This window comes from Arachis ipaensis, chromosome B6, assembly GCF_059453495.1.
Source record: "Arachis ipaensis isolate K30076 ecotype BB chromosome B6, ASM5945349v1, whole genome shotgun sequence".
Classification (NCBI taxonomy): Eukaryota; Viridiplantae; Streptophyta; class Magnoliopsida; order Fabales; family Fabaceae; genus Arachis; species Arachis ipaensis.
In genome coordinates, this window is record NC_142441.1 from 119,196,547 (window position 1) to 119,218,458 (window position 21,912).

General features: G+C 31.6%; 1 protein-coding gene across 1 annotated transcript; it reads right to left on the reverse strand.

Annotated features, from left to right (window-relative positions):
- Positions 1 to 1,277: 1,277 nt before the first annotated feature.
- Positions 1,278 to 5,926, reverse strand: LOC148562474 (uncharacterized). Its single transcript, XM_088490898.1, has 4 exons — positions 5,852 to 5,926; positions 4,457 to 5,124; positions 2,016 to 2,859; positions 1,278 to 1,919 (listed from the first exon to the last, which is right to left on the reverse strand). The coding sequence occupies exons 1-4, from the start codon at positions 5,924 to 5,926 to the stop codon at positions 1,278 to 1,280; spliced, it is 2,229 nt and encodes a 742-aa protein (XP_088347024.1).
- Positions 5,927 to 21,912: the final 15,986 nt, after the last annotated feature.

The window sequence follows — 21,912 nt, forward strand, 5'->3', positions numbered from 1 at the left end:
TAGAATAATCTCCGACAGAGAAATCTAATCAAGCGGGTCAAGTTATAATTCAACTGGAGGCTAACTTTTATATGTGTTAATTTGTAAATACTTATTTTATGTTAAGTAAGTATGGGGGGTTTGATTTCCCCTTTTATATGCAGTAATTTATTGGTCAATAATAAATTCTTAAATAGATATCCGATTTACAATAGATTAGTCTTTATTGATATTGTAGGCAACCAAAAAAAATTTGTAAATATTTATTTTATGTTAAGTTATAATCTAACAAGTGAGTTAATTTATAATTTAGGGTTTAGATTTTGAATTTTGAAGTTAATTTGTAAATAATGTATAAATTTGATGTTTTGCAGAGAATACCGCACAGAATATGTTGAGGTATAATATGCATATTTAGGTATCCATTTAGGCAGTTTAATCTTTACAAGTATGTTTGATTTATCTTTGTAAACTTGTTGTGCATTGTTGTAATTCTAAGTTTAATTACTTATATATATTTTATGCAAATAATATTGCTTTTAACTTTGGAGTTTCATTTCATTGGCCAACAAAATCATAATGATAATTAAGCAGCAAAAACAGACTTCATTTTCATCTCATATATCATACTGTTGCTTCTCACAATAATTAGTAGCAACTAGCACATACTGAAGAAAATTTCATGCCCTAAGCTGTTCAAGCTGTGATGTTAATGGTTTGATGAACCAGAAGGGATTAAGAGAGGGAGAGAAATAAGTTCTTCTCATTGTTGGAGAGAATGAAAAATCCCCTTAGAAAATATTTGTTTAGTTATTACACCTTATATACTATGTATTTTTTATGTACTTTCACCAAAAAAATAATTACAATGGTAAACCTATTATTGATAAAGAAATAATCTAGGTAACACCCTCCCGCAAGCTAGAATTGTGTAAATCTAACAATCTTAGCTTGGAAACATTAGCAAGAAAAGGACCCGGTGGCAGAGCTTTGGTAAGAAAATCAGCAAGTTGATCCTTGGAACGAACTGGCATAAGATGAATGAGACCAGACAAATGCTTTTCACGAACAATGTGGCAGTCCACTTCAATGTGTTTAGTTCTTTCATGAAAGATGGGATTATTGGCAATGTGAATGGCTGACTGGTTGTCACAGAATAGAGTGATAGACTTTTGAAGCGGCAAGTTAATGAAATCCATTAAGAAAGATAACCAACTAGCTTCACAAGTGGCAACAGCAACAGACCTATATTCAGCTTCTGCAGAGGACTTGGCAACTGTAGTTTGCTTCTTACTCTTCTAGCTAATGAGCGAGTTCCCAAGCATGAAGCAATAACTGGAAATGGAGCGACGAGTATCGGCACAAGTAGCCCAGTCAGCGTCGGCAAATCCAGTGAGATGCAGATTAGAAGTAGAGGAGAAGAAGAGACCAGTTGCAGGTCGGCCTTTTAAATATCGGAGTACACGAAAAGCAGCTTGTAGGTGAGAAGTGGTTGCACAGTCCAAAAATTGGCTCAAACGTCCCACAGCATAAGAGATATCGGGTCTAGTGTTTGTGAGGTAAAGGAGTCGGCCGATGAGCTGTCTGTAAACAGTGTTGTCTATTAAAATGGTACCTGATTCCTTTGAGAGTTTCTGACTATAATCAAATGGAGTAGAGAGAGGCTTGCAATCTAGATAACCAAAATCTTTGAGAAGGTCCATGGTGTACTTCCGATGATAAATGTGAATTTCAGAGTTAGAGCGTGCTACTTCCATTCCCAAGAAGTATTTGAGATCACCAAGATCCTTTATTTTGAATTTGTCATCCAAATCTTGCTTGATGGATTTGATTTCACCAATGTCATTCCCGGTTAAAACCAAGTCATCAACATATACTAGAATGACAGTGAAGCTTTCAGATTGTTTCTTGATGAAGAGTGAATGATCATCAAAAAATTGCTTATAACCAGCATCCACAAGAGTCTGAGTGAGTTTAATGTTCCATTGCCTGCTTGCTTGCTTAAGCCCATATAGAGATTTTTACAATTTACAAACCAAACCTGGTTGTGACACAGCCAAACCGGGTGGTATCTTCATATAAACTTTCTTGTCCAAATCTCCATGAAGGAAGGCAGTGTTGACGTCCAGCTGTTTCAAATGCCATTTCTTTGTCGCTGCTAATGCTAACATTACTCGTAGGGTAGTCATTTTGACAACTGGACTAAAAGTATCACCATAATCTACTCCTTGCACTTGAGTGAATCCTTTTGCAACTAGCCTCGCTTTGTGCCTCTCTATGGTGCCATCAGGATTGAATTTTACCCGAAAAATCCATTTGCAACCCACAGCCTTCTTGTCTTTTGGGAGTTCAGTGAGACACCAAGTTTTGTTCTGATCTAGAGCTGTCAATTCATCTTGTATTGCCTTTCTCCAACATTCATATGCAGCCGCTTCCTCATAAGTGCTAGGTTCTTGATTTGAGGTGATGGCTAGAGAAAGTGACTTATATTTTGGGGTTATTTTATCATATGACAAGTGTTGTGAGATAGGATATAAAGAGTTAGAGTTGGCAACGTTGCTAGAGTGAGCTGTGTGGGTTGTCATACAATGATAGTCCTTCAAATAAGCAGGCAGTTTCTTGACTCTTTCAGACTTTCTAGTAATGCAGTTATGTGTGATGTCAGAGTGTTGTGATGCAGGTGCATTGTTAGTGTGTGGTGTGGTAATGGGTGCAATGGTGTGTGAGGAAATTGGTGAGTGCATTGAGCTTGAGAAATGTTCATTTGAATCTATGAGTGTGGTATGTGTGGGTGATTGCAAATGATGTGTGGATGGTGTATCATATTGAAAAAGATCAATGCATTGTGGAGTACGAATGGGTACCACAGAAATATCAGTGCTAGTGGAATGTAAAAATGAAAAATGAGTTTCATAAAAAATTACATTTTTGGATATGAAAATTTCTTTTGATTTTAAATCAATAAGTCGAAAACCCTTTGTTCCTAATTTAAAACCAAGAAAAGCTGTTTTTCTGGCTCTTGGGTCTAATTTTGTTCTTGATTGTTAATGTGAAGGCATATGCAAGAGAACCAAATACTCTTAAATATGAAAGGTCAGGTAAGTTACCATACAAAAGCTTATAAGGACTAGCATTATCCAGGTTAGTGCTGGGCAGCCTATTAATTAGGTGAATAGCGTGAGCAACTGCGTATTGCCAAAAACAATGTGGAATTCCTGATTGAAATAGCAGTGCTCTAGCAACACCCAGGGACGGACATAAGGGGGGCGAGTGGCGGCCTCGGCCCCCAACTTTTTTTAATAGTAATAAGTTATTATGTATAATTTAATTTTTTTTTAAAAAAATATTTAGTATTTAGTCTAATATAAATAAAAGTTCAGTCTAATTTAAATATTAATAAGTTTTAATATCTAAAAAATAAGTAACAATATTAAAAAAATTTGAAAAAGATATTATTACTAATATTTTTTAATTAAATAAAAATTTTTAAATCTCATAAAGTGAATTTTTTTTTCTTCTTGTGGCCGTTTTTTTATTCGTTTGATATTAATTCTCTCTGTTTCAATTGCTACAATTAAGAGATCTTTTTCAACTATGAATATTGTGAAAAATAACTTAGAAACAAAATAAAAGATGAATTTCTTACTAATTGTCTTTTAATTATATTGAAAAGAAAATTGTTGAAAATTTTGACACAAATTCTATTATCGGTGAATTTTATGATACGAAGAATCGACCACTTCGTTAGTAAAAAGTATACACATATTGTTTTTTACTTTAAAATATATTCTCTATCCGTATATTTTTATAATACATCTTATATTATATAATTTTTTTACATAATTTTTAATGTTATATGTGTTATTGGCCCCCCCATAATATCATTTCTGGATCCGTCCCTGACAACACCTAAAATATGCTGGTGTTTTCTCTCTACAATCCCGTTTTGCTCTGGTGTTTCTACACAAGAAGTTTAGTGTAAAATTCCAGTTAATGCAAAAAAGGATTTTAGAGTGAACTCTGGCCTATTGTCGGTCCTTATACACTTAACTTGTTTTTCAAATTATACTCTGACAAAATTCACAAAATTAATAACCAATTGTGATGCTTCAGATTTGGTTTTCATAAAAAAAATCCAAGTGAATTTGCTCTTGCCATCACCACAGTTAAAAAATATCGATGCCCTTCATTGGAAGGGACAGAAATAGGACCCCAGATATCCATATGAACTAAGTCAAAACAATCTTTTATTTTAGTTGTACTAAGATTAAAAGATAATTTCTTTTGTTTCGCAAAATGACATGAATCACAAGGAAATTTTGAAGCAATACAATCTATAAAAGGATAATACTTCTTCAGAAAAATTAATTTATGCATGGGTATGTGTCCTAATCTAAGATGCCAAATGTTGTTGTGCCCACTGTGTGAAGGTGTGGTGGGATGAGTAGTAGTCGTAGTTGCCGCCAATGAAGCTTACTTTGTTGGAAGAGGGGAAACGTGAGAGAATTCTGGTTCTCTACTCATTGTATATAACCCTTCTATACACTCAGCAATGCCAATCATTTTTGATGTGGATCTATCTTGTATCTCACAACACTTATCATTGATTAACAGTTGACAATGTAAGTTTGAGGTTAACTTTGACACAGATATCAGTTTAAAATCAAAAGAAGGAATGTGTAAAACATTTTTGAGAAAAAAATTTTTAGAGAATGTGATTGTGCCAATGATGGTGCTAACAGTTTTGGTCCCATTTGGCAATATCACATTGATTGGATCAATATTTTGAAAACTTGCAAAATCTTTTAAGTCAAAAGTCACATGATCTGTTGCACCGGAATCAATGACCCATAGTGCAGATTTTGGAGTGATAATGCTCATAATTCTCGCATTAAAATGTAATGCAATGGTTTTACTTGGAGTGGAAGTTTGAATGGAATTAGTCAAAATTTGATTTGCATTATGAGGTTGTTGCTGCACACTTTTGTCTTTGATCAACTCTAACAAGGCAAATCTTTGCTCTGGAGTGAATCCAGATCTTGATATTCCAGTGTTCTCTTGGAGACAATTGAGTTGGGATTGTTTATCACTGAGTATATCATCATGCCCCTCAGTGATCACGTGATTGATGGTGGTGTTATGTTGCTGCCATTGATAGAAATGGGAGGAGTACCATGCTTCTTATAGCATACATCTTCTGTGTGGCCTTGCTTGTTGCAATGAGAGCAAGCCAATGTAGCTCCACGACCTCTGCAATGGGAGGATCTGTTTGCCATGTTTGCCATTTTGAGAAATCAATGAATCACAGAGTAATAGGGATTCAGATCTTCTTCCTTCCAACTCGTTGATCGAAACAGCTATGTTCACCAAGAAAGAATCTTGCGAAATAGCCTCTCATCAAACTCTATTGGATGAGTTTGAAGGAAGAGGTAAGAATGGGGGAAAGAAAATGTCGAAAGAAAAATTAGGGATAGAAAGAAAATGGCAAAATTAGATTGATCTCAATTCACAACTTTTTTTTTTAATAATTTGATTCACAGCTTCGTTGCTCTCCACGCTCACCGCACCATGAAGAAAATCTCATGCCCTAAGCTGTGATGTTAATGGTTTGATGAATCAGAAGGATTAAGAACGTGAGAGAAATAAGTTCTTCTCATTGTTGGAGAGAATGAAAAATCTCCTTAGAAAATATTTGTTTAGTTATTACACGTTATATACTATGTACTTTTTATGTACTTTCACTAAAAAATAATTACAATAGTAAACCTATTATTGATAAAGAAATAATCTAGTTAACACATACAATAATCATTTGAAATATATAACCATCCACACATCAATAGTGCAATATCAAAATGTTTGTTACATTTACCGTAACACCCAATTCAAGCTTTGTTGAAGAAATCTTAAGAGATTCTCCATCATAATTAACCTTCATATATACCATTTGTTCATACACCAAATATTTTTAATATTTATATAAAAATATAGTTTTTTTTAATTAATTATGTATTTAAATAAATTTTTAATGAACAAAACAAAAAGTATGTGTATCTATTTGTTAAGAAATTATTGATGTTAAAATAGAGTTTATTATAAAAGGTGTAAACTTAGAATCATCATTGGACAAGTAACACTCAATAAAATCACTTAGCAAAATCAAAATGTTCCTTTTGACTTGGATTTATCATAAAGAACAAAAATAGTGGCAAATCATCAAAAGGGAGCACATTATTTATTTTTGCTATTCTATGATATTTGTGTTAGCTTTAGAGTTTTCAACTTCGCAACGTGTCAAAAATGCATTCACTAGTTATGCTGATATACTCATATCATGGCCCACCTATCTAGACTTAAGCTAAAACAACCATGCATTATGATAAAATGTTCTAGCTTTTTATTTATGCATAGGCACGTAATTAGGATTTTTCGCTAGCTAGATTACAAAAATCTTTTCACATGACATGACATGCATGTTGATGATGAGTACTTTAATTTAATTTCCCTAAGATAAGGGGATAAATATATACATCATCATCATCTATATATCAGAAGCTAATGAAATGATATGTAACATGAATCTTGGAATAAAGTTACCATTGGTGGAGCATAGCCACCACCAGATTCCTTGGAAGAAAATCAACTTAATCTAATCTTTTGAGTGCTAATATCGATATGATGTAATTGAAATAATATAACGAATAAAGTTCGTTCCAGAATTTAGAGAGAAAGCATGCATGCATGCAACTATATATAGTTGTATAATTATAATAAACATGCATGCCATTAAACTATCAAAATAATTAGCATGGGTAAAATGAAACACACTTTATGGTTACATGTTTAATTATTTATATATATATAGAAGATGCATGATTTTCGATTAGAAAGCAAATTAAAGTGTCCCTCTTTAACTGGGTTCCAAATTTTTACCCCCAACATTGAGGCCCAAGTGTTTTTTAATAATTTAATTAAATTAAGACTATGAGTTCCATCAATTTACCTAATTAGCGTTAAAATGGAAAAGGACTTTGATTAAAGTTAATAGGTACTTAAAATAATTGGGGTCTAAATGCAATAATGTTATGATGAACACTTAAGTCTAAACATACGCTCCTTTTTTTATTTTGTTTCTTCTTTCTTTTCTTTTGTTTTGCTTGGTTCATTCACTTTTTGTTAGATTAATTAATCTTTAGTATTTAAGTCAACAATTGACAACGAGTGATCATGCATAATAAGTAGAAAAGACATCAAAGAAAAAGGAAAAAGGTTCAAAGAAAACAAAAATTACAAAGATAAATGAAATGAACCAGCCTTAAATTAAAATTGATTTTAGATTTACACTACAAAAAGACCGGCAAATAGTAGCGGACATTTAGCGGCGGTTTTTAACTTAGACTATCTATGATTCTTTATGGTACTTTTCCAGTTGAAGCTAAGTGAAAGAAAAATGAAAGGTAGTCAATGATATTTGAATTTTGCTTTATTTGTTATTAATTGGATCGTCGGAAATCAAGGGGGAGACTATTAATCGTGAGTTGAATCAAGTCAATGATCTTTCAGAATTGAAGATTATTATATGAACATCCTCAAAATTGGTGTATAACTGTATATATGTTGACATTCACATACAAGAACAACCAAAGGAAACAAAAGTTTAATATGAAAGAAATAAAATGAAAAGCTAGGGGGATTGAAGTTAAATACGTGCAAGCTGAGAGAGAATTAACATGAAGTTAAATTAGTCAATATGGTAAATATTTTAATACTATCATTAAAAATTTTAGGTTTGAATTTTAAAAATAAAAAAATTAGAAGATTTATATCTCTTTATGAAAATTTATCTAATCACATTAAATTAATCGAATTTCTAATAATAATATTCAAATATCAAATAAAACGTATTACAAGAGACTACTAAAGAGTAGTGAAGTTAGGTTTTCTTAAAGTGGACAATTAGTTAATTAACTAAAAGTACATTGAATCATATAGAAATGAAAGTTATATCTTGCAGTCACACAACTTGGGCACATGCAATAACATATCAGCAATAATTTAAGTAACAAATAGGTAGTACAAATTATGGGTATGGTCTTATTTGTTAAAATCAAATTACTATAAAGGGAAAAAAGAGCTTCCCTAGCATAAGGGAAAACAAAAGCATGATTATACATAAAAATAGGCATATAGATCATCCATGGAATATAAAACGCAATAACAACATAATGTTCTTTTTCTAGCTTACCAAATGAGGTTAGTTGTACATAAATTATTTAATTTATTTTTAATTATTCTTAATAAGATCACAAAGTTTCCTGTTTTGAAGAAAATTGAGAGACAAGAAACAAAGAAATCAATGTCATGGCCATGGAAGAGACGAGAGAGAGCCATGTAGGAGTGGGCTTGGTGAAACGAATGACAATGATTTACACCAATTAATAATATATTTCACGTGCTGAATAACGATTGATGGGTCCCACAAATTAGGGACATGTCATTTCTTTAAAACTAATTTTAACATTGTTTTTGGAGAATTTCGTCTTCTGGTAAATACCCTTATTAGGCGGGTAATGCACATAGATGAAATCATGAAACACAATTTCATAACCAAAAAAAAAAATTTATCTAACTATCATTTACGAAATAATTGAAGGTTTCTCTTAATAGAAATAAGAGTGTGATAATGTTTTTAAAAATCTACGACATCTTCAAACAAAAAAAAAATATTGTTTTTGATTCTTATTAATATTTAATTTCTGAAACTGATTAACCTATTTGTCAATAATTTCTCTTCAAAATATACTTATGTGATACGTTAATTACTAATATGTTATCTATTTAATTTTTATAAATAAAAATAATTTAAAAATTACTAATATTTCTTAATTTTATACAATAAATTAAATTTAGCTAATATATTTAAAAAAGATAATAAAAAAATAAAAATAAAAACTAAACAGTCTTGATAATTATCTTTAAAAGACAATGAGACTCCCAAAAAAAAAGAATTTGTTAATTCTAGTTGATTTTTAACGGATAAATCAACAGTTTAACATGACATGTAGGCTTATTCCGTTAATACATGTAAAAAATATTGACAAAGAGGTTAATCAGTCTAATAAAAGTAAAAGTAAAAGAAATTATCTTTCTTCTATTTGTCATTTTTATACACTATTTTTCTAATTACAAGATTCGAGGATGAATATTTTTTTACTAGGAAGAGAATGATACGTGCTTCAAATATTCGTGATACGAAGAATTCAAATATTATTTAAAAATTATTAGTTTATATTTTTAAAATGTTCAATTTAATTTGATGTATTTTAGTTTTATTTATTTGGTTACTAAATTTGACTTTGTTTGTCGGGTTAGGATTTTCTTTATTTTAACTTAATAAGAGGTTGTAAATACCTCATTAGCTATTGTAGTCGTAGTATTGAGTGATTAGAGGCGTCAAAGCACCTTTTTGGTTTTGAGATGAAACTATGGTGTGGACAAATGAGGTTGAGTGAGTCTTTTTCTTGTTGCACATAGAATTGAATAGCAAGTTGAGGAGTTCCTTTGATTCAATTTTCAAATTATGGTGTGAACAAATTAGGTTGAGAAGTCCTTTTCTTATTGCATTAAAAAATTAGATAAAAAGTAAAATAATTCTCTTTGTATATAATTTTAATTTATCCTTTTTATTTTTATTTTAATTTTAATGTATCTTTTTTATTCAATTTTTCATTTTATGAATATAAGTACTCACAAAACATGTAAATGCATCATCTTCTCATTAAACGCAAAATCTGCTACTATAAAAATAATTTGCGACTACATAGTTGTTTAATTAGCTTATTGTTATCAAAGGAAACCTAGATCCACAAACTACATGTGAATATGAAGAAACGGTAAAGGATTGAAAATGGCGACGATGGAAACAAAGCAACTTTTGTTGTCAATAAAGGCTGCGCTTGATGTTCCTTTTTCTCACTACAGAAGAACAAACTTTAACTAATCTCAAAAGGTGTTACTAACACCCACAATGCAAAGACCATTGTCTAGTAAGTTGTGATGGCCATATACCTACACCAAACTCTCTCTTTCTCTTATACATTGTCACATTTTTCACAATATAAATCATTATTAAATCTTCACTTTTTCTATGGTGGACGCCTCTTGTATTTTCATTTGCCAAAGGGAGCTATAAGTTAGGTATCTGCCAAAATCCTAGACCACCATATAATATAGGAAATATTTCAAGTGCACCGGGGAGTACCGGTGCACCAGTTGTTTTAACCGTTGATTTCAATTAATATATATTATATATATTTTTTATAATTCAGATCAACGGTTAAAACAATTGGAGCACCGGTACTCCCGGTGCACCTAAAATGTTTCCTATAATATATACATGGCAAATTAATTTTATAAAACTGTTGATCAAAAGAGGTAGATTAGTACAATGATCATGGTAAACTATGATGGTACGCTAATGCATATGCTTAAATAATAGCATTATAAGAAAATGAGGTGCCCCACTTTCTTCCATCACAAGCTTATATATTGTTGCAATTTTGCCAAATTAGGGATGACATTGTATTCTCTGATATGTATTCTTTGGTACCCTTTCTGGGTTTCAGTATTCCAACTCGCTCAAGTAACAACAACACTATATAAGAAAAGTGAAAAGCATGGTTGACTTTTTTTTTTTAAGAAAAATAAGTATTTTATAAAAAAATCAATTATTATCAAATCAATTAGTGTATATTTTATATATATTCATGTATATTATTTCATACAATTTTTCCAACAGAATAATAAAATATTTCATAACAAAATAATCAAACATATCATGGTAAAATAACAAAACTTTAAAAACATAATTAAACGTTTTCGTAAACATCAAATACGTATTTTCATATTGTGATTGAGTTGTTAGTTGATTTTTTTTATTTATATAGTCTGATTATTTTTGTGATAATTAAAAATAATTATTTTAGAATAATCTTTCTGTAGCTAACAAATATAAAAAAGTATTATTCTTAATTATAAATAATAATGTCGATTTATAAAAATATTAAAAATTATCATAAAAATATTGACAATATTTTTATGACTTCTATTTTCTACACATGCATGTGATATATAACCAAACCAACCATTTTTAAATTTGTTTATCTTCAATCTCCACTTAGATTTGCCTATATCTTGATCGTCCAAGGCTATTCTATGCGACTATGCCAAGATTTGTTTTTCTCAACTTTTACAGCGATAATTTTGAATTGAATTTAATTAAAGAGCCAACTGTTTTTAACCAATATATCAATCAATCTTTTGAAGTTATTTTAATTTTACTCTAACTTTTAAATTCTACCTCTAAATTCTAAATTCTAAGTGCTGGTTTGGATTTTTTTTTTTTGAGTAAAATTTTTTTTTTCAAAAATAAATTACTTTTATTCTATTTTAAACCTATATGTATTTGCTTTTTTTAAGAACTAACAATATCTTATTTAAAAAAAATAAAAATAAAAGATGTTTTTAATACTTAAAATTTTTTTAAAAAAATCTATTCAAATGTGAAATAGTTTTTGTCAATTAAAATTTTTTTTTAAAAAAGTAAAAAAATAAATATTTTTTTTTAAAAACCAATTTAAACGGATCCTAAATTTCCTAAAATAATAAAAGTTAAAAAATAATTCTTTTATAATAAACTAAACATATTAATTAATATTAACTAATTAAAAGTTAATTTTCTATATTTGTTCAATGATGTGAATCATTCCTAAAATTTGCTAATAAGAAGAAAAGAGAAGGAAAGGAAAATTTTCTTAATTGAAAGATTAATATAATTTAAAAAGAAATATAGTGGTTGTTAGAGATAAGGCTGAAATGAGTTGAACCAACTTGTGAGTTAGGCGGAGTTTAACTTTTAAAAACTTGATAAGATAAATTTATAGGTTTGTGAATCAAGTTTAAGTATGAATTTCGGTTCATATATTAAATGATTTAAAATTGAACTTGAATGAATAAGATAAATTTATTGGTTTAGGAATTGACTCAATTATATATATATATTATTTATTTTATATGCTTAATTTATAATAATATGTTTATTTTGCACTTTTGATAATATATGTATATATAAAAATTATAATTATAAATTATATTTATGCTACTAGAACTCATTTGTGAGTTTGGGCTAACTGATAAATTTATTACTTGAACTTTATAATTAGATTTAATTATTAATTAATTGAGCTATAAATTGAAATTATTGGGTAAAAAACCCTAATAAGCCAAGCCAAAAATAGTGTAACGTAAATACGCCAAACTGAAAATCGTTTCAGCAATAAGCCAAAAGCTATTTTTATGTAATTCGAACCAGCTTGGTTCGAACTCCATTTCTACATAATTCGAACCAGCTTGGTTCGAATTATATACAAACACATGCACACACATAATTCGAACCAGCTTGGTTCGAATTACACACAAACACACGCACACACATAATTCGAACCAACTTGGTTCGAATTACACACAAACACACGCACACACTAATTCGAACCAGCTTGGTTCGAATTACACACAGTAATTCATGGTATAATTCGAATTATGTTGTTAAAAAATTAATAATTTATTAAAAAAAATTTATTAAAAAATTTATTAAAAAAATTAATAATTTAAAAATTAAAAAAAATATATTTTTATTTCATACGTTAAAAAAAAGCTAACAAAATATTTAATTACGAGACTTCTTTAAAATATTAATGAGCTATCAATTCGAATTTCATACAATACTTTTCTGTCCATTTTTAATAGTTCATGAATATTTTTTAATAAATTTTTTTAATAAATTTTTTTAAATTATACTACAAAAAATATTTTATCCTATGCAAAATAATTTAAAAAAAATGGCTTAAAAAATGTTATGAGTACTATAAAAATTTGTAATGGTATAATAACTTAGGTAAATACATGCATGTACTCAAATTTTAAATAAAATATTCTACATAGTCAATAATAATTTAGAAATGAAAGAAAATATTTTATTCCATACAAAATAATTAAAAAATATATTTTATTCTATACAAAATAATTTTAAAAAATGGCTTAAAAGATGTTATGAGTACTATAAAAGTTTGTAATATTCTAGTGATTTAGGTAAATACATGATAAAAATATTTTTTCTTTAATTTCTAAATTATTAGTGACTATGTGGAGTATTTTTTTAATGTCTTAAGTCATTAGGACATTACAAATTTTTATAGTATAGTACTTCTAACATCTTTTAAGGCATTTTTTAAATTATTTTGCATAGAATAAAATATTTTTTTATGGTATAATTTAAATAATTTTATTAAAAAATATTCATGATAATTTTTTAATAAAATTATTTTGTATTATATGGTGAGATATTACATGATTCGAATTACGCATAGCGAAGTTCGAATTACTCTTATTCAAATTATATGTTGAGCAATTCGAATTCTATACAATACTCTTCTACCCATTCTTGATAGCTCATGAATATTTTTTAATAAATTTATTTAAATTATACCATAAAAAAATATTTTATTCTATGCAAAATAATTTAAAAAATGCCTTAAAAAATGTTAGAAGTACTATACTATAAAAATTTGTAATGTCCTAATGACTTAAGACATTAAAGAAATACTCCACATAGTCACTAATAATTTAGAAATTAAAGAAAAAATATTTTTATCATGTATTTACCTAAATCACTAGAATATTACAAACTTTTATAGTACTCATAACATATTTTAAGCCATTTTTTAAAATTATTTTGTATAGAATAAAATATATTTTTTAATTATTTTGTATGGAATAAAATATTTTCTTTCATTTCTAAATTATTATTGACTATGTAGAATATTTTATTTAAAATTTGAGTACATGCATGTATTTACCTAAGTTATTATAACATTACAAATTTTTATAGTACTCATAACATTTTTTAAGCCATTTTTTTAAAATTGTTTTGCATAGGATAAAATATTTTTTGTAGTATAATTTAAAAAAATTTATTAAAAAATATTCATGAACTATTAAAAATGGACAGAAAAGTATTGTATGAAATTCGAATTGATAGCTCATTAATATTTTAAAGAAGTCTCGTAATTAAATATTTTGTTAGCTTTTTTTTAACGTATGAAATAAAAATATATTTTTTTTAATTTTTAAATTATTAATTTTTTTAATAAATTTTTTAATAAATTTTTTTTAATAAATTATTAATTTTTTAACAACATAATTCGAATTATACCATGAATTACTGTGTGTAATTCGAACCAAGCTGGTTCGAATTAGTGTGTGCGTGTGTTTGTGTGTAATTCGAACCAAGCTGGTTCGAATTATGTGTGTGCGTGTGTTTGTGTGTAATTCGAACCAAGCTGGTTCGAATTATGTATGTGCATGTGTTTGTATATAATTCGAACCAAGCTGGTTCGAATTATGTAGAAATGGAGTTCGAACCAAGCTGGTTCGAATTATATAAAAATAGCTTTTGGCTTATTGCTGAAACGATTTTCAGTTTGGCGTATTTACGTTACACTATTTTTGGCTTGGCTTATTAGGGTTTTTTACCCTTGAAATTAATTTTTGTAAGTTAAATTTGAATTTAAATTTGACTTAGTTCAACTCAGTTGGATTCACTTTTATTATTTGTTTTTTTTTTGTCAGTGTATTGGACAACCTCTAATTCTAGGTATCCTAATAGATTAGACAACCCTCAATCTTAAATACACAATACACCCACACACTTCTCACATTTTTATTATTTTTTTTTCAATTACAATCTCTAGAATTTAAATCCTAAACTTTTAATATGAGAAGGAAAAGATATGTCATATGAGTTAAGGCTAATTGACATTTTTATTATTAGTTGGAATATTTGAGACATAACATTAAATGGGCCTATAAAGTTTCCCTCTGTAAATTTAAGGCCCGACCCGCTCTGTCTTTATCTATCTTACCCTTCCTAGTTCAGCTATATATAAAGCATTGTATAATAGTGGTTAATATCATAGATATTATGCTACACTCTAATAGTAAAATGAGTTGAGTATTCTGTTTGTTTTGTGATATTCATCTTGGAACTGTTACCTTTTGTAACAGAAAAACAGTACTTGTTCTTTAAATTTTTAGTCTTTAGTAGGTCTTTTAATTTAAATAATATTATTTAATTAATTTAAATATTTATTTTTATAAGAAGTTATTTATTTTTTAGTTTTTTTTTCTCTCTTTTAAAAGTTGAATGATGGACAAATTTTAAATGATACTTAATTGCGCTATTTGTAATATGGTATCTGATAAGTTTATATTTTACCATGAGTTTTATGTTGAAAAGAATAGATTTTATCAATTTATTTTGTACTTATTTGTAATATATATATAGTGTCTTTATTTTGTTATTTTTAGTTTACGAACTCTCTTGTTAAATTTTTAATTTTCTTTAATGCATTTTGATGTTTCTATGCTTAATTGATGCTTACTTGAGTTGTTATTATTATTTTCTTGCATTTGGTACTTATAGATTTTATTATTCTTGCAATTTATGATGTTTATGTTTATGCCTTCCAAGTGTTTGATGAAATGCCTTTCTTAGTTTTAGAGTAGAATCTTGCATTCTTGACTTGAGATTGAGGACTTAGGTGACCTTGAGTCATTGATGTCCGATATTGATTGGTGATTTAGGGTGTTAGTTGATTTTGTTTCCACTAATAATGCTATCCTTTCACTAAGCCTAACTAGTGAGTTAGTTAGAATTTGTGGATTAAAATCAATTATGCCTATTTGACTTTTTTCAATGCTTAGGAGTTGATTAAGTGGGATTAACTCTTCATAATTGTCATATTTGTGGTCAATGACAAGGATAGTGATCCTTGACTTTCAACCCCTGCCAAGATCTTTTTACACTACAAGAAAAAATATTTTTAGCGATAAATTTTTAGCGGTAATAGTATTATTGCCGCAAATTCTCTTTTCAAAACCATTTTTTAGTGGTAATTATATATTTACCATTATTACTATAGATTATAATGTCCATTTAAACTATTGCCACTAAAAAAAAGCTAAAATTTTAAAAATATAAAAAACTAACCGTGAAACGCAAAATCATCACTCTCTCCGTGCCTCGCCACTCTTCCTCACACAAACTATTCTCTCAGAGCCTTATTCTCTCACATCTCCATCATTTCATTTCTTCATCGCTCAAATCTCTTCCCAGTTTTCATCTCAATCTTAATCGCGCTCTGAATCTTTTTCTCGGACAAGCTTGTGTTGATTTTGATTTAAATCTTAATCGCGCTCTAGTAACCAGGTATGAGTTCCTTAATTCTCTCTTGATGACTGGAAATTACTGTATGTTTACAATAACTCCTTCGGCAAGTATACCGAGTTATCGTCAAGTAAAAACTCACAGAGAGTGAGGTTGATCCCACGAGGATTGATTGATTAAACAACTTTAGTTAGTAGCGTAATTTGGTTAAGCTAATCAAGAATAAGTGTTGAGTGCAGAAATCTAAATGACAGAATTGTAAATGACTTGAAAATAAAGAAAGCAGTAGAGTGTTGAATTGCAAAGAGAATAAAAATAAATTGCTAAAATGTAAATGACTGAATTGTAAAGGGGAATGTGTTGATGAACAAAAAGTAACAAAGCTATAAAGAATAGGGAAGATAAAAATGGGGAAGATTCATTGGGGTTAGGAGATGTTGCATTCTCCGGATTAATTTCAAATCATCTCTTCTTCAATCATGCAACTCATTGACCTCTTGGCAATCATGATTGATTGAATCCCAATTCCTTGGTAATTCAATTTCTCAAATCTCGATCAACAACCAATTCCTTGTTCTAATTGCTCATGAAGAGAGATAAACTTGGTCCCTGATTATACCACACATCCTCATAGATCCAAGTAATGGGTAGATCTAGCGTTACATTCATCTAATCCCAAAACCCATATCTACTCATTGTGAGAAGGGATCTCAAGCCTGATTTTATGTTTCCTCTTCCAAGGTTCACATAAAACCCAATTACATTCAATCTCTTTTCCAAGATAATTGAATGCTAAGCATGAAGGACGAAATTCCTTCTAACAAATCAAAGAGAGATGAAGAGAAGAAGAAATTCACTAGTATTAATCCATCAACTACAACAGAGCTCCCTCCCCCAATGAGAGGGAGTTTAGCTACTCATAGCTTAGAGAAAGTATAAGAGATAGAAGAAGGTGCCACGCCCATGGTGAGCTATCCTTTCTTCTTCTCTGGACCAATGAACTGGCGTGCCATGCCCTTGTTGGTGCAACAAATCTTCCTTTCTGGTCTAGTGAACTGGCGTGCCACGCCCAGAACTGGCATGCCACGCCTTCGATGATGTGACAAAGCTTCTTCTCTGACTAATTGAACTGGCGTGCCACGCCCAAAACCTGTCGTACTGGAAGATAGAACTGGCGTGCCATGCCTTAAACCTGGCGTGCCATGCCCATTGTGGAGGAAGCCCTGGCGTGCCACGCCTTCGAGCACGCCCATAAAGTTGCACCATCCTTTCTTCTCTGGGTTTGAGGCTTGGCGTGCCACGCCTAGACCTTGGCGTGCCACGCCCCTTGTGGAAGAGAACCTGGCGTGCCACGCCTATACCTGGTGTGCCACGCCCCTTTAGATGAGCTGAATATTCCTTTCTGGAAGTTGATACTGGCGTGCCACACCCAGCAGTAGCGTGCCACGCTCTTGGTGGAGCTTTGATCATCCTTCTTTGGGAACTAGACTTGGCGTGCCACGCCCATTGTAATCTCCAAGAACTCCTTTCTGGATAGTATGCCTGGCATGCCACGCCCATTATAAAGCTCCAAGAACTCTTCTCTGGATAAGATAACTGGCGTGCCACGCCCATAGTAAACTTCAAGGGCTCTCCCCTAGAAAACATAACTGGCGTGCCACGCACAGCAGTGGCATGCCACACCCATAGTGGAACTTGGACATCTTTCTCTGGAGAACATAGCTGGTGTGCCACGCCCAGCAGTGGCGTGCCACGCCCACTTTAAGATCCTGGCGCTTGCTTGAAGTAGCACGCCTACACAAGCGCCCAGTCACCATTGCTTGTTTTCTTCCTCTTTTGTTGGTCTTTTCACCTGAAATGCAAGCAAGAACTCATTTCAAAGCAATTTCCTATAAATTCATGATATAGCTCTCATCAATGCATTAAATGAATGAGAATTCATCACTTCTATGGCCCTTTTTTATGAGAGAAAGAGGTAGATGATGCAAGTCATCACAACACCAAACTTAATTTTTGCTTGTCCTCAAGCAAATCAATGTGAATTGTCCCAAATATTTGAAACTTGACCCTTAAGAGAATGCGATCAATAATTAGAGATAAAGACTAAGTATCAAATCATGCATGAACTTTGTTATTTGCTTTCATATCACAATGAAACCCTTAGATCTTTGAGGATCTCCCTTTCTATTGATTGTCACCTTGAAGTAGTAATAGTGTTCTTTCTTTTTTCTATTTCATTATTCCTCTATTTCTTTGATTGACCACAACTCTAAATGTTTTGTCTCAAGACAACCCTTTAAAGTAAGTTTTCAATTAGCACTCCCAAACCAGTTAGTTTTAGGGTACTAGGTGTTGAGGCACCTCTAAGAATTTACTTGCTCAGGTCTCTCTTCTTGATACATCTTCACCACAAGCATCTACTAGGATCTTGACTCTTTGATCCATTTGTTTCTTTCTTTTCTTCCTAGTAGTTGATGCTCAGAGCCTTGGGTCATACTTACTACTTCTTGGTTCTATTTATATTCAAGAGTCATCCTTAGCATCTACTTGTTATGTCCTCTATGTCTAGTTGTTTCATTATGGATCACTTACTTCCCAAACTTCATTTTATGGTTCTATATTTACTCCTCATCTCTTATTTTTAATTAAACTCACTTGGGTCATAGTTCCTTACTTTTGTTTTATGAACAACTCATCATTGACTCTTTTTGAAAATAAACTAAATTCATTGATATTATAAAGACAGCATTCAACATTATCTTTCTCAAGTCTTAAAAACTAACAACTTAATGACTCATAATAAGACTTTTAATTCAAAAAAAAAAAAAAAAACAAACAACAAGCATATTAAAAGAACTACTAGGCAGTATAATCAGACAAGAGCTTTCCAAATGGGACTCAACCTCCTTTGCTTATCATGATGCTTCTGCCCTTGATCATTGCATTGGTCCCTTTCCTTTATCCTTTTTCTTGGAGGCATCACCACCATTCTTCTTTGTTGAGTCTCCTTTTTGTGCTTGAGTATCCTTTGGATTCCAAAAGCCTAGCCCTCTCATAAAAGTCCTCTAATCCTCCTTGTGCTTAGCTAGAATTTTCTCTTGTCTGGCACTTAATTCTTCCATCTCTTGTACAAATGTTGGATAGTTTGGGTTCAGGGTGGCTACTGCATTGCACAAGTGATTCAACTTTGATTGTGTATTTATATCATACTGCCTTCTTGAAGTGGTTCTAGCTTCATATAGTGACCTAAATTCAGCAAGGTTCCTCTGTTGAACCATTTGTTGCTCCAGAATTTTGTTGAGGCTGCCTTGCATCTCTCCCCAATTGAATTGCCCTTGCTGCTTCCTGATTTGATCCATATTTCCTTGCATCTGCTTGATGCTTTCTTGCATCTCCTCCCAGTGCCTTTGTTGTTTCATAAGTTGGTTGATATCTCCTTGCATTTGGTTGATATTTTCCTGCATTTGCTCCCAATCAAAACCTTCTGGAATTGGTGCTTGGACTTGTGGCTCTTCTTGGTGTGGTGGCTCTTGTGGTATTTACACATGAGCTCTATGCTCTCTTTCCCTCTACAGTGGATTAGGAGCCACTACTTTTTCCATCTTTTTGGCCGTGATTGGCTTCTCTTGCTCTAGCAATGTTTCATCTGCACGGGTCTCCACCCCTGCCTCATTGCACAGGCGCTGAATGATGCTCAGGAAAGCCAGCCTTGTACTGTCCTTGGTGCTTGTTAGCACCCTATGAATGTTTCTTACGATCATCTCTCCTACATTAACATTTTCCCCCTTCATGATGTTGTAGATTAGCACTGCTCTTTCTATGGTTACCTCTGAGGTGTTGGAAGTAGGATTGAGTGACCTCTTCACAAAGTCTAGCCATCCTCTTGCTTGGGGACACAAGTCTCTCCTCCTCAATTGACTAGGTCTCCCATCTTTATCCTTGATCCATTCAGTGTTGAGGACACAAATTTCATTCACAATATCTTCAAAGCTAGGATCAATTTGCTTCACTCTTTCTTCATAGCTCCGAGTGGATCTTGTGTGCCACACTTCCAGAATTTTTTCTAAATTTGCAGGGCTGTAGTCAATAGTTTTTCCCCTCACAAAGCTTAGGTAAGTGAGTTGTTGGCCTGATAGTGGAACAATATTAGCATAAAACTCTCTTACTAGGCTTACTATCACCTTCTTTGGTGGATTGCATAGTGCTGCCCATCCCCTACTATTGATCTCAATGTTGATCTCCCTGTGCTCATCCCTTCCCAGCTGAAAGCCTACCTCTGGAATAATTTGCCTCTCACTCACCCACCCAAAGAATTGATTTTGGTGGAAGAATGAAAAAGAACTTATGCTCGTTGTAGCTTGATGAGCCAGAGGTTTCCTTTGTATTTCTCTTCTTTGAGCTTGAGACTCTTGAATCCTTGGGTGGTGTCATTAGTGAAGTGTGGGTTTGTGATGGTAGAAGAAAGAAGGAGAAGAAAAGAGCAAAAAGATTTTTCTCATTGATGAGCGGATATTTTATACGCTTTTTGAGGTTAATTTCATATAGTTTTTAGTATGTTTTAGTTAGTTTTTAGTTTATTTTCATTAGTTTTTAGGAAAAATTCATATTTCTGGATTTTACTATGAGTTGTGTATTTTTCTGTAATTTTAGGTATTTTTCTGGCTGAAATTGAGGGAGCTGAGCAAAAATCTGATTCAGGCTGAAAAAGGACTGCTGATGCTATTGGATTCTGACCTCTCTGCACTCAAAGTGGATTTTCTGGAGCTACAGAACTCGAAATGGCGTGCTTCTAATTGCATTGGAAAGTAGACATCCAGGGATTTCCAGCAATATATAATAGTCCATACTTTGCTCAAGGATAGACGACGTAAACTGGCGTTCAACGCCAGTTCTCTGCCCAATTCTGGCGTCCAGCGCCAGAAAAGGATTAAAAGTTAGAGTTCAACGCCAGAAATGGATCCAAACCTGGTGTTGAACGCCCAAAATGGCCTTATGCACGTGAATTGCTTAAGTCTCAGCCCCAAAACACACCAAGTGGGCCCCAGAAGTGGATCTCTACACCATCTATCATAGTTTACTCATTTTCTGTAAACCTAGGCTACTAGTTTAGTATTTAAACAACTTTTAGAGACCTGGATCTCTGCACCATCTATCATAGTTTACTCATTTTCTGTAAACCTAGGCTACTAGTTTAGTATTTAAACAACTTTTAGAGACCTATTTTGTATCTCATGACATTTTAGATCAAAACTTTGTATTCTTTGATGGCATGAGTCTCTAAACTCCATTGTTGGGGGTGAGGAGCTCTGCTGTGTCTCGATGAATTAATGCAAGTATTTCTGTTTTCCATTCAAACACGCTTGTTCCTACCTAAGATGTTCATTCGCGCTTAACTGTGATGAAGGTGATGATTCGTGACACTCATCACCTTCCTCAACCCATGAACGTGTGCCTGACAACCACCTCCGTTCTATATCAGATTGAATGAGTATCTCTTAGATCTCTTAATTAGAATCTTCGTGGTATAAGCTAGAACTGATGGCGGCATTCATGAGAATCCGGAAAGTCTAAACCTTGTCTGTGGTATTCCGAGTAGGATTCAATGATCGAATGACTGTGACGAGCTTCAAACTCGCGAGTGCTGGGCGTTA